At 50.4% G+C, this 13,500-nt stretch overlaps 1 protein-coding gene across 10 annotated transcripts in view; it reads left to right on the forward strand.

Moving 5' to 3' along the window:
* The window catches only part of KIAA0319L (KIAA0319 like), a 132,583-nt gene extending 124,094 nt beyond the window's left edge, over positions 1-8,489 (forward strand). For 8 of the 10 annotated variants that reach the window (XM_033227142.1, XM_033227143.1, XM_033227141.1 and 5 more), the window contains 2 exons: positions 952-1,043; positions 7,216-8,489. In XM_033227142.1, coding sequence (XP_033083033.1) covers positions 952-1,043; positions 7,216-7,403 — 280 coding nt within the window. In that variant the 3' untranslated portion in view covers positions 7,404-8,489. Of the gene's footprint in view, positions 1-951; positions 1,044-6,389; positions 6,532-7,215 lie in introns of all 10 variants that reach the window. The other 2 variants (XM_033227144.1, XR_004440953.1) reach the window with 2 other exon arrangements.
* Positions 8,490-13,500: the final 5,011 nt, after the last annotated feature.

The raw sequence follows: 13,500 nt of genomic DNA on the forward strand, positions 1-13,500 counted from the left end.
TCACCCTGAGACTCTTCTGAGGGCAGAGGCACACTCCTTCAGTGAGTGGCAGCCACTGCAGTGATTTGGAACCTGGGAAACATGGCTGGGCAGGAGCAGGGCAAGGTGGGGAGATGAGTGTGACGGCCAGGGGTACAGACCTGGATCACATCTGTAAGGTGTATTTTCTTTAATGCACCACAGCGTAGCCTCACCAGCATAGTCCGCGCGTTTTAAATTCTGCCTTCCTTTCTAGTTGGGATTCATGAGTGTGCATGTTTCCACACAGGTATGCACTTAGGCTAGCCAGGCTCAAGCGTCCTGTGTTTTTTCATTTGAGTCTTCCTATTGAGTCTTCTAAGATGGAATGGTTACATTTATGTTTTCATTATTAATAATATTATTTCTGTGTATACTGTGTGCCATAATATTTTTATAGGTAATAACTGTTTTTAATACACACAACCTTTTCCCATTTTACAGATAAAAAAACTTAGGCTCAGGAAAGGTACATCACTGTCTGAGGACCAGTTAATAGTGACAGAGCTGAGATGCAACTTGCAGTATAACCTCTTCTAAAACTTAGAACTAAAGGAATTTAAAAAAATTCCCACCAGTCTAAGACAACCACCATTACCAATTTTGTTAGTGTAATGCCTCTCTCCTCCCACACCCTTCAAGCAGAGGATTTTGTTTTCTTTATGTTTTTAACCAATCTGTCCTTCATTGCCCCTGTGGGATGGTGAGTCTGTGCCAAGGTGGGCATAGCTCCCTTGCCCTTCTCCAGAATCAATGAGGAACATTTGAGGAACAAATCACAGTTGCCACCTTTCCTGGCTGAGAAGTGAGGAGAGGGACACCCCTCCCAGTAGGTGCCCCACCAAGACAGGGCCCCGCATGCACATCTGACTCTCATCCTCATCCTCCCAGAGAACCTCTTTCCTGAGCAGGGGTGGGGGTTGTGTTTTCTAGGCAAAAAGGAAAACCCAAGAGGAAAAGCAAGTACAAGATCCTGGATGCCACAGATCAGGAAAGCCTGGAGCTGAAGCCAACCTCCCGAACAGGTAGAGGCCCTGGGCACCGGAGCTGCTAGGTCTGTGCCCTCTCCTGTGGAAGGCCGCTGTCACTAGCCCCTCCTGAGTGTATCACTAACAGTTCACTGTGCTTGCAAAGCATTTTGTTCCCTTTTGCCTGATGAAGACTGAGGGTCAGATTTGCCCTGAGCTGCACGGGGCAGAATGCCTCCAGGACCTACTTCGCGTGCTACTTCCGCTTGGCGCGGGAGCTGGGCCTCTTGTTTTCCTTCGCCTGGGCATTCTCCTCGTGTTTCCTACCTGGAGTTCCGCTTTCCCAACTGCCCCAGGTAGTCAGGGTCAGGGACCTTGGACCAGTCTGTCCTTTATGGGCGGAGATGAGACCCAGGCCCGTGTCTGCCAGCTGACCACCTTTCAGCCAGCCTTGTTCTCCTGTCTTCCTATTTTATTATTTGACAAGTCCACAGCTTCTGTCAGTGTCTTAGGGTAGATAGGAGGGCGTTTTCCCTGCACAAACACTAAGATGACTTTGAGTGATAGCACTGGGAGATTAGGGCAGGTAGTGAGCCTGCCTTCCTTGGCTGGGCTGGGTCACCTGGTGAGGGTTTCACTCATCACGGATGCCATGGGACAGGTATCATTGGTTTATGAGAGCTAGACTCTCTATAAAGCGATTCCTAAACACTCTGCAAATAGAACTATTTTTATGTTAAGCATTTCTTAAACACCTTTCATGCATAAAGCTTTGTGTTAGGGAGAGGCTGTGGGGGTATAGACAGTCATCAGACATAGGCTGTGCCCTCAGTCTAGTGAGGGAGAAGAGACACACAGCAGCAGAAGAGAACAGGCTCACAGCAGTCTGGATGCTGCACCAAGCAGCTCGATCACCAACACTGTCAAGGTGGAGATTGGAGGTGGTGGGGCTTGAAATGAGCCCAGGAAACTAGAGCAGTGAGGGTAGGCAGAGTATATCACCCAGAAATATTGAGAATGAGGGCCTGGAGGTGAAATGTGCAAAACCCACTCCTCACACTGCAGCCAAGGTTTTTTTTTTTTTTTTTTTTTTTTTTTTTTTTTTGAGACGGAGTCTTGCTCTGTCACCCAAGCTGGAGTGCAGTGGCCGGATCTCAGCTCACTGCAAGCTCCGCCTCCCGGGTTCACGCCATTCTCCTGCCTCAGCCTCCGGAGTAGCTGGGACTACAGGCGCCCGCCACCTCGCCCGGCTAATTTTTTGTATTTTTAGTAGAGACGGGGTTTCACCGTGTTAGCCAGGATGGTCTCGATCTCCTGACCTCGTGATCCGCCCGTCTCGGCCTCCCAAAGTGCTGGGATTACAGGCTTGAGCCACCGCGCCCGGCCAGCCAAGGTTTTTTATCATGTTACTCTGATCATGTTTTTCACCCCTTGACATTCTTCAGTGACTTACTATTTCTAGCACAAAAAGCTAGAACTTTTGATCTGGTAGATGTGGCCTTTGTGAGCTTACATCAGTTTGTTTTTCTAGAATCTTTTTGCTGATCTCCCTCTTTTCTAAATGAGTTCTGCTGGTTCATCCAGTAATCTCTTTCTTTTTTTAAAATGTGGAGACAAGGTCTTGCTCTGTCACCCAGGCTGGAGTGCAGTGGTGTAGTCATAGCTCACGGCAACCTCCAACTCCTGGGCTCAGGTGGTCCTCCTGCTTCAGCCTCCCAAAGCAGCTAGGACTACAGGCATGCGCCGCCATACCCAGCCCTAGAAAGCTCTTTCTTATCCCTCCCTTAACCTCCTCAAGTTGTGCTCACCTTTCTCCCACATCCCTAGGTCAGCATTTCTCTTGCTGCCTCATGATGAGTTATGTTTGCCTGTCTCCCCACCCATCAGTGAAATCCCTGAGGGCAGGGGCTGTGTCTCATTCATCTGTTGATATGGAGCAGGACCACTGTGTGCCAGGCCCTGTGCCAGACACTGCTTATATTGTGGTGAATCAAACGGACAGACTCCATTCTTGTGTAGCTTATGTCAGACAGACATTAAGCAAACTCACAAATACATAAAATATGCTCATAAAAGTCCTTTATGAAGAAAAACACTTAAGCTGAGACCTGGGTAAGTGGGAGCTAGCCAGATAAAGCTGCAGGAAGTAGCATTCCAGGCAAAGGAACAAAACTGGTACAGACCCAGCTGCTGGAAGGAGCAGAGAGCATTTGAGGAGGTAGAAGAAGGTGACATGCTGGACAGGTTCACCCTCCCACGGAGTAAGGGGTGAGTGACCCAAGGCTCAATGGATGAGCAGGGGCCCTGCTGAGGGCTCCTCTTGAGCACAATGGGGAGCCACTGATAGCTTTTTAAGGGGGTGAATGGTGGGATTTGGTTTACATTTATTATTATTTGAGAGAGAGTCTCACTCTTATCACCCAGGCAGGAGTACAGTGGTGCGATCAAGGCCCACTGCATTCTTGGCCTCCAGGGCTCAGGTGATCCTTCCACCTCAGCTTCCCAAGTAGCTGGGACTACAGGGTGCGCCACTATCCCCAGCTTTTTTTTGTATTTTTGGTAGAGACAGGATTTCGTCATGTTGCCTAGGCTGTTCTTGAACTCCTGGGCTTATGTAATCTGCCTGCCTTGGCCTCCCAGAGTGCTGGGATTACAGGTGTGAGCCATGGCACCCGTCTTGATTTCTATTTTAAAAGACAACGGTGAGCTGGGCGTGGTGGTGGGCGCCTATAATCCCAGCCACTGGGGAGGCTGAGGCAGGAGAATTGCTAGAACCTGGGGGTGTGGAGGTTTCAGTGAGCCGAGATCACTCCAACCTGGGCAATAAAGTGAGACTCTGTCTAAAAAAAAAAAAAGAAAAAGAAAACGGTGGCTGACAGATGCAGGGGTTGGAGAGGGAAAGGCTGGCTGAAAGGAAGTTAGAATGTCCTAGGGGTTGAGAGGCAGATAGATTCTAGATACATTTTTGAGGAAGACTTGATGAGGTGAGCGGTCTGTTGGCCGAGGGGTGTGGGAGAAGGGAGAAAGGAAGGATGGCTCGTAGCTTCTGCACTGAGCCTCTGTGGGTCGGGTGGTGGTGGTATCCCTGAGATGGGAGAGACTGGAGAAGAAATGTTGGAGGAGATCAAGTGTTTGGTTCAAGACGGTTATGAGTGGAGCTGAGGAAATGAGAATGAAAGATTGACAAGTCCCAAATTGTGAAAGTTTCACTGTCAGCCTGCAGAGTTAAACATTTATCCTGGTGATGCTGGGAAGCAAAGTTTTGAATGTGCTGGTTTAGGAAAATCAGTCTGGTGAGGGCATATAATAATTGAAGGGGAGTGGCTACAAGTGGGGAGACCAGCAAGGAGATTTTTGGTCCAAGGAGGAGCTGACAGTGGTTCACACAGCGTGATGTCAGTGGATTATAGCTAGGCCTGGCAAGGTCAGGGCTGACTTCCAACCTGAGAGATGGAGAATGATAGTGCTGTTGATAGAATCAGAACCTCTGATGCAGTGACTGGGTAAGAGAAGATGAATTAAATGGAACTCAGCAGAAGAGTCAGACCTGGAACTGTAGAAATAGGAACCTCCCACCTGCTGGCGAGGATCAGCACCACAAAGGGTCACATCCCTTATGGGACAAAAGAAGAGGCCTAGGGTTGAGGAGTCCAAGGAGGACCGTCGAGGAGGGAGGAGAGGATTCATTAGGGGACAGCCATCGGTGTTTGCTGCTGCAGAGGCCAAAGAATCAGAATCGATGATGGCACCAGAGGAGCTCCTGGCCCACCAGAGAACTGCAGTAGAGCGGGGAGTGACAGTGGAAGTGAAAGCGCGGGCGATTTAGGAAGTGACGGGAGGATGAAGGCCCTGAATATTTAAAAATCCTTTTAGAGGCTGAGCAGTGAAAGCTAGAGAAGCAGGATGGCAGGCAGAGGGCAAGGGCCTCTTCCTGGGAGAGGGGCTCATGGGCAGATCTGGGGGTGGTGATGTCGAAGGCAGGTAGAGGCGTGGCACGTTGGAGAGGTGCTTCCTGACTGAGGAGGAAGGAGGGAGAAGGGGAGAGAGGAGAGAAAGGGAGCCATGGAGTTCATATGCCTCTTCTGAGGCAGGAGGGGAGAAACAAGGGGTAATGGCCTGGAGAAGGGCTGTGCTGCAGAGGCGAGATTTGATGGGAGCCTGAGCTCAGCACAACGGACATCTTAGGGAGAGGGGAGAGCCACAGGGTGTTCCAGTGGCATCTAGGTGACCAGAACCAACAATGTGCGACCAGGTGAGGGCAGCAGGGCTGGTCTCTTGTGGGCAGTGTCTACCGAAGGGAGCTGGGAGAGCCCGCTCAGGTTCGGTGTGGGTCTGAGCAGGCCAGAAGCACTGGTTCTTGTTCTGAGCTCAGTGGGTTAGCAGGTCCAGCCTAGAGTCGAGTCACTAGGACGACGAGGAGAATGGGATTCAAGACCACATGGTGTCAGGTATGGAACTGAAGAAGTTTAACTGGAAGAAGGGTAAATTGAGTGGGCCTGTGGCGGGGAAAGAGGATGTGTGTGTGCGGGAGCCTGGACGGACAGTTTGCCGGGAGAGAGTTTAGGCTGAGGATGAGCAGTAAGTGAGGAAGGAGAGCAGTCCCACCTGGGTAAGTGGAGGGCTGCCCTCTCAGGAGGCCCCCTTTACATTCAGCAGCTATGGCTTTGTTTTGTTTTGTTTTTGTTTTTTGTTAGTCTATTGATTTTTTTTCTAAACCTTTCTATTGAAGTATATTAGGTTGCACTAGGCTCCTGTCCTCACTGCTATAGCCAGAGGGGCTTTGGGAAGGAGGCAGCTGTGAACGGGTGGGTATTTCAAGGGGCGAGGCAGGGCCTTTGGAGGACCTGGGCCCTTCCCTGGGCCCTTTCCACCGTCCCTGCCACACTGGAGATGCCCTGGCTGTCAGTGTTCTTCTGTGGCCCTGCTGCTCTGCTGCCCGAAGACTCGGTAGGAGAGGTGGCTGTGCAGTCAAGACCCAGAACTGTAACCCTGACACCGACGTGGGGGAGGAAGCTCCCTGCCCGAGCCCCAGAGCATGTGGCACAGCACAGCTGCACATGGGCAAGGTGCTCAGGCGCATGTGGTCCTGAAAGACAGGCACATCAGGGTCTGGATGCGCTCAGCCTGGAGAGCTCGGGGCACTCCCAGCCTTAAGTCAGGTGTGGCCAGGAAGGGCTGAATGGCTGGGAATCCTCTCAGGACACTTTCAGTATGTGAGGGAGATCTGGATCCTTCTCCCCGGAGGAGGGAGAATGGTTATTGGATGATGAGATTGTGGTGCTGCCTGGGTCAAACACACCTCACCTGACTGGTTACATTTTTTAGAAAGGGGGGAGGTTAGCTCCTGGGCGTGGGCATTCCCAGGACCCAGAACACTGCTGAGGGGGTGCCACCTGTTGGCAGCTCCCACTTCTAGTCCTGCTGTCTCAGCCTGCTGTTTACTTTCTCTGGAGTTTTTGCACCAGCCAGAGGGCAGTCATCTTGCTGTTGGAGCTCTTCTTATCCGACCACATTTCATGTCTGTGGCGTCTCTACATCTGTAGGGATAAGTAGTGAAGGGACTGCCGTGGCTTGCAGAATCGCAGGTGTCTTCTTCGACCCCAGGTGCTTCCTACAGTTCTTGCTTTTTGTGTTCTGGTGAGTTGGCTGCTTAGGACTGCTTCTGAGAGTCCCCAGCAGGAGACCTCTCCAAGCATGCACCTGCTCTGCCACCCTAGCATCAGTGAAGCCAGAGCAAACAAGAGCCCACAGAGCAAATGTCTCCATGGACTGCAACTGCACTCCTGCTGTGCCAGGACTCAGCCGCCCTGCTGAGCTAGGATGCAGCTAAAAGCTCATTCTCCAGAGCCTGACTTCTTTGTGCTTTCTTGCCTACCATGTCACTCCATCCATAGAGGGAGATGATAAAATATTCCAAATTTGAAAGGTAAAGAAAAGAGAGTATCACTAGGTGTCCTGAACCAAAGCTCATGGATACTGGAGAGGAAGAACCAGCAGGGGACCCCAGGTGTGCTCTCATCCATACTCTGTGACACCCCTTAGTGGACTGTTCCAGCCAGTTGGGCCCGGGAGAAGGACTAGGGAAGCTTCCTTCCATCTGCACCTCCCAGCCTGGAGAGGAGCCTGTGACTTGCCCTGTTCCTTGGCTCCTCAGGCTGGGGTAAGGTGTGGGGGTGGCTCCAGCCTGGAGGCCAGTCTTCTGACGCTGGGTTCCTTGTTTTCCCTGTAGGCATCAAACAGAAAGGCCTGGTGCTAAGTAGCAGCCTGATGCACTCCGAGTCAGAGCTGGACAGCGACGACGCCATCTTCACGTGGCCAGACCGAGAGAAGGGCAAACTCCTGCATGGCCGGAACGGCTCTGTACCCAACGGGCAGGCCCCTCTGAAGGCCAGGAGCCCACGGGAGGAGATCCTGTAGCCAACCTGGTCTGTCTCCTCAGGGCAGGGCCCAGCACACAGCCTGGCCAGTCCTCCTACCTCCCGAGTCTGCGGGCAGCTGCTGTCCCAGCCTCTGCTGGTCATTTCGCCCTGACAGCCCCAACCAGAACCCCTGGAACTTGAATCCAGAGACGTCCTCCAGGAACCCCTGAACGAAGCTGTGAATGAAGAGGTTTCCTCTTTAAACCTGTCTGGTGGGCCCCCAGATATCCTCACCTCAGGGCCTTTTTTTTGCGAACTCCTCCCCTCCCCCGAGGGCAGACCCAGCCAGCTCCTGGCCTCTGCAGCATCCTGGTGGGCAGGGTCACTGTGCCCGGAGTGCTGCAGGGCGGGGCCTGGTGTGCTGCCCGCACACCTGAGTGCAAAAGCAAGCACTGTGGGCATGGTGTTTCCTTTTCTGGGGTAGAGTATGCCCTTTCGCTGGGCAAAGAGGAAGTGGCACCCCTCCCCTCACCACAGATGCTGAGATGGTAGCATAGAAATGATATCTGGCCCCCCCTTAACACTGGAGCCCCACTCCCTTCTCCCATCCGGCCCAAGATTAGGGGAGGAATGACTGTGTCAGGGATGGCGGGTGGCCTCTCTTGCTGCCAGGGCCCTTGTCAGAGCAGCCAGCCTGGACAGACAGCCTCCCCCTCCATCTGACCGGCACCTGCTGCTTTGGGGCTCAGGCCACCACTCCCTGTCCCCAGAGGAGACAGCCCCAGATGGACTGGAATGTTGTGGCATGACAGCGCATGTGTGCGACGGCCCCACCGTGCTCCCCTCTCTGTCCCACCATCTGTGTGTTTTCTGTGTCCCTTGCATGTGTGCGTGTTAGAGTGAGCGCGTATGCATCAACTCATTGGGCTCTTGGCTGCTCAAAAGGCAACTTTGACTTGGAAAGACTTTCAGCTCCTTGGAACCAAGACTTCCTGAGTCCCTCTGGCCCTCGCCCTGTTCCACCATGGTTATCTGGGTATTGGGGAATGGAAACTTTGGGGGAGCAACTTTTTAAAGAGACACAATTTCTACTACTGCACTACTGTCCGTTGTGGGATGATTAAACATGGTATTTAATTGTGCACTCTGTCTGCTGGCTGTGCTGCTTCATGCTACATCTCGGACCTATGCACAGCTCCCACCCCCTGGGCAGCCCTGTGAGGTCATGGCTCTGGCAAGGAAGTTTTGGGCCTGGCATCAGCACATGCAAGCAGTGGTGCTGGGCCCTGCCTGCCACTGGTGGTGCGAGTGCACCACCCCAGTATCCCTGCTGGCTTTAAGGGAGGAGGGTTGATGTCCCTTCTTCCCTTATCTTTTGTTAACACAAAAATGATCATGTCCACCTGTGAGCAAGCGGGGGGGACACAGAATGTCCTAAAGTCCAGGCTGTGGCTTTAGAAATTTTGACCACTCCTCTTCCCTTTGGGGTTCCCAAATAGTAGAGGGTGGCCACATGCCTCCCAGTGGGTTGACTGTACCTAGTTCAGAGAGCGCTTTGCTGGGCATGTGGCTTGGGAGGGCTGGTGCACAGCCTAGCACTCCAAGGCAGGGAGGAGGGAAGGACCACTGAGCTCATGCTCCCTCCAAGGCCCTGGGCACAAAACCCTGCTGCAGGAGGGCAGCAGTGGCTGTTTTTACAGATCGAGAGCCGAGGCATAGTGAGATGAAGTAACAATCTACACAGATGCTGACAGAGGAGAACTCAGGCCCGGCAGAGCCTGCTCGCTCTGCAGCAGTGTCTCCAACCTCAGCACGAGAGGCTTCTTCAAACAGGTTGCTGGGTTTCTAATTCAGTAGGTCTGGGGAAGGGGGAGGACATAAGAATTTGCCTTTCTAACAGGTTCCCAGGAGATGATGTGCTGGTCCTGGGCCTCCCTTTAGACCATTTGGCCTAGAAGCGCATAGTCAATGCCACATGAATAGGAGCCAGCACATGTCCCATCCTGAGTGAGGGTGAAAGAAGTAAGTTCAGAAAAGGGAGGGCTTGAATCTGCCAAGGTGTGTCTTCCAAGCTAAGGGCACAGGGTTTGCTCAGCTGACGGGTGGAGGTGGGGGGCAGTGTTGCAGCCCAAACACAACCACAGCAGACAGGCTCTGTGGAGCGGAGGGCACTCCAGAGAGTGGCCAGATGAAAAACAGTTGGCCTGCACACAGTGGAAGCTGTTGGCAGCTTGGGCAACAGAACAATGGCGCTGGGTACAGACCAGACTGCACAGAACAGCTGGGTGGGAGGCGGTAAGGCCTTGGTGAGGTTGGTGCATTAGGAATAGCTTCAAAGGATTCGGGAAGGAATCACAGGACCCAACCACTTACTGGCTTTGTAGTAAAAAAGGGAGGCTTCCCTTTTCCTCTGGGCCTCTTTTCTCCATCTTGTTTATCTCAGCTACAACCCACTGAAGGATATATATATATATATATATATTTTTAGCTGGAGTTTTGCTCTTAAACGGGGAGCTGAATCCTGGAAACACTAGCAATCATTATTTTTTCTTTTCTTTTCTTTTTTTGAGACAAAGAGTCTTGTTCTGTTGCCCGGGCTGGAGTGCAGTGGCATGATCTCGGCTCACTGCAAGCTCCACCTCCTGGATTCAAGCAGTTCTCCTACCTCAGCCTCCCCAGTAGCTGGGATTACAGGCATGCACCACTGCGCCCGGCTAATTTTTGCATTTTTAGTAGAGATGGGGTTTCACCGTGTTGGCCAGGCTGGTCTTGAACTCCTGACCTCAGGTGATCCACCCGCCTCGGCCTCCCAAAGTGCTGGGATTACAGGCCAATCATGATTTTTCTTGGCATTTATTAGTTGGTTAAAGCATTAAAAGAGAGTGCCGTCCTGTTGGAGTAGTTGAAGCTTTTCCCCAGGTAATGCCCCGTCTTCAAGTGGGTCCTAGGAGCCTAGAATCCTTTCCCTCTGAAACCTGGGGCTCTATATGGGGGTTGTCGACGGCTTCTGTGCTTTCAGCCACTGTGCAGAACTCAGCCTTTTGTCCCCAACCCGCTTGCAAGTTCATGAGGCTAGATGCCTAACTTCTGTTTTGTCACACTCTTACCTCTAACACAGCACAGATATTAAAACATCTGAAGTGAGCTACATGATCTGGGAGTAGTCAGTGCCTCAGAAGTTTTCCATTCTGATTCTGTTACGTAGAAACAAAACACACGAGTTTCAATAGCCTCAGATGAAAACAGTTCCTGTCTTGCTACCCATAATCTGTATGTCCCATCAGTGATTAAGGGACAGCAGTAGAGAAACCACAGAAACCATAAACATGGCTGTTTTCAGGAGCGACCAGTGCACACCACTTTATCCCTACCTTATCTCAAGAAATTCCAAGCTCGCTCTCTCTTAAAAGCACTCTCTTTAAACGTGGTACTCTTTGGAAATACTAAATACCATACTCTTATTTGGGAAAGCAGTATAAACTTCAGCCTTTCAAAACCACCAATGTCAACTTACCCATCATCCTATCCCTAGTTTCCACCACAGGAACTGGGATGCCCTTTAAAGTGTGCCCATGATGAACACAGAGTATGACAAACCTACACAAGCATGCGGAGGGGCTCCAGGAGCACAGGAGGGGGACGCAATCTGACCAGCCCAGGGATGTGACAGAGGTGGTTTCTCAAAGGAAAACGCCAGTTAAGGCGGGGAGGGAGATGGCAGATCTGGTCACTGCTAGCTTCTCCCACACGAATCCTCCAGTGGAAGCTGGCCTAGGAAATTCCCAGGGAGTACTACTTGGGGAGAGAATAAAGAGATGGAATGAAAATACTGAACTGTAACATATAAGATGGGGATGGGGTGACGACTGTAACCTAGTCTTTCCACAGGACGATGGTAGAAATACTCATTTTAGAAAGTCAGGCATTCATCTTACAAATATTGAGAAAGCCACTGAAAATTCAGAACCAGAATGTAGAACATCTAAACCAGACATGGAAAGAAAAAAATTGAAGGATTTCAATCAACCAGTCAGCAGGAAGGGAGGGAAAAAATCAGCATTAAAAATGTGACCACTTCATAGACATTAGTTTTCAGATTGGATGTTAATGACAAAACCACTACCACCAAACAGAACTTAACAGATTGGGTTTAATTGTAAATCTCTATTTACAGGACGGACATCGAAAACATCACATAGAAAGACTGAAAATAAAAAGACAACAGAAGATACACTGGGACTTTGGATCTAGTAAGACAATGAACTAGCGTTAAGCTACAGGTTCCCTTCCCCAAACATCAACCCTAGAAAAACACCAATTGAGGCACCACTACCACAAACCAAACCAAACTGGAAACTCCCCACAAATCCTGTAAGAACCCCCAAAGATGCAGGTTATCATAAAGTGGGAGGGGAGGTGGGGCATCAGGAAGATGTCTGCTCTTGCTGGACATGGGACCACCAGTCAAGTCACTGAGGTCAGTGGGACACTATCAGGGCAGCCCAAAGCTCTGCTGAGGAGAAAGAGGGGTGGGCTGGGCAGCTGCTCTTAGCGTTGATATTCCAAGCCCTTGTTCCCTCCAAAGCCTCAGAGCTGGCAGAGGATGACTAGGAATTGTGCCTCCTCGCTTCCTAAAGGTCTGAAGGTAAATCTTTAAACACTGCTGGTGGAGTGGTCAGCAGCAACTGTGAGGTACCTGGAGGTCATGAACTTCCCTTAAACTCACTGGGAGGGACAGGGTAGAGCCTGGCTTTGGCCTTTCACCAACAAATACTACAGAGAAGCTGGTGCTGTGAAGGAACATGAGCTCACAGGCTAAAATAACCAGATGCCACCTGAGGAGCCCAAGTCCCTGCCCCCAAAGACAGCAAGCTGAACTAGAATTCAAAATAAACAGGGAAATGTTGGCAATCAAACAGAAACAAGGACCAGGTAGAATTTTTTTTTTTTTTTTAAAGACACGGAGTCTCACTCTCTCACTCTGACTGGAGTGCAATGGCGCGATCTCGGCTCACTACAACCTCTGCCTCCCAGGTTCAAGTGATTCTCCCACCTCAGCCTCCTGAGTAGCTGGGATTAAAGGTGCCCATCACCACGCCTGGCTAATTTTTGTATTTTTAGTAGAGATCGGTTTCACCATGTTGGCCATTCTGGTCTTGAACTCCTGACCTCAGGTGATCCTCCCAACTTGGCCTCCCACAGTGCTGGGATTACAGGTGTGAGCCACTGCACCCGGCTCCTGACAGAAATATTAAGGGTGAAAAAATTAACAAATGGGATAGGACAGATATATCTCACAACAAATCCATGAGCTGGAGCATCATACTGAGGGCCTCTACCAAAAGGAAGCAGGAAAATGAAAACATGGGAACACCCCCCCACACACATACAGAGCGATCCAGGGACAGAGCAGAAGTGCCAAATCTGAATAATGGGAGTCCCAGAAGGAAAGAAAAAAAAATGGAGAAAATATTTGAAAAAATAATGAGAATACATTTCCCAGAATTAAAGAAAGATCAAAGGACTCATACAATGATTAGTAAGAAAATTGTACAAACAGAAACATTGTAGTGAAAGACATTTAAGACCAATAAGAAAAGCAGAAATTCTGAAAGCTCTCAGAGAACTAACAGATCAAATCAGATGGACATCAGGCTTTTTAACAGTATCAGATGAAAAAAGGAAGGAATAATGTTCTCAAAGTGCTAAAGGAGAGAACTTTGACCTCAAAATGTATAGCAAGACAAACTCACTAACTTGAGTATAATAAAAAAATATTCTCAGGCGGCCAGGCAAGCTGTGTGATGCCTGTAATCCCAGCACTTTGGGAGGCCGAGGCAAGAGGATCGCTTGAGGCCAGGAGTTCGAAACCAGTCTGGTCAATATCGCCAGACCCCATCTCTACAAAATAAAAAATTTTTAAATTAACTCCATGTGGTAGCACATGCCTGTAGTCCCAGCTACTCAGGAGGCTGAGGCAGAAGGACTGCTGGAGCCCAGGAGTTAGAGGCTGCAGTGAGCCATGATTATGCCACTGAGCTGCAGCCTAGGTGACAGAGTGACACCTTGTCTCAAAAAAAAAATTCTCAGGGACATAAGGCTTCAGTAACTTTTTCACATAAGGACCCATTTAGAACATATTCTTGGAAGAAGTG

The sequence above is a fragment of the Trachypithecus francoisi genome, unplaced genomic scaffold (genome assembly GCF_009764315.1).
Source record: "Trachypithecus francoisi isolate TF-2019V2 unplaced genomic scaffold, Tfra_2.0 Lachesis_group12, whole genome shotgun sequence".
Taxonomy (NCBI): domain Eukaryota; kingdom Metazoa; phylum Chordata; class Mammalia; order Primates; family Cercopithecidae; genus Trachypithecus; species Trachypithecus francoisi.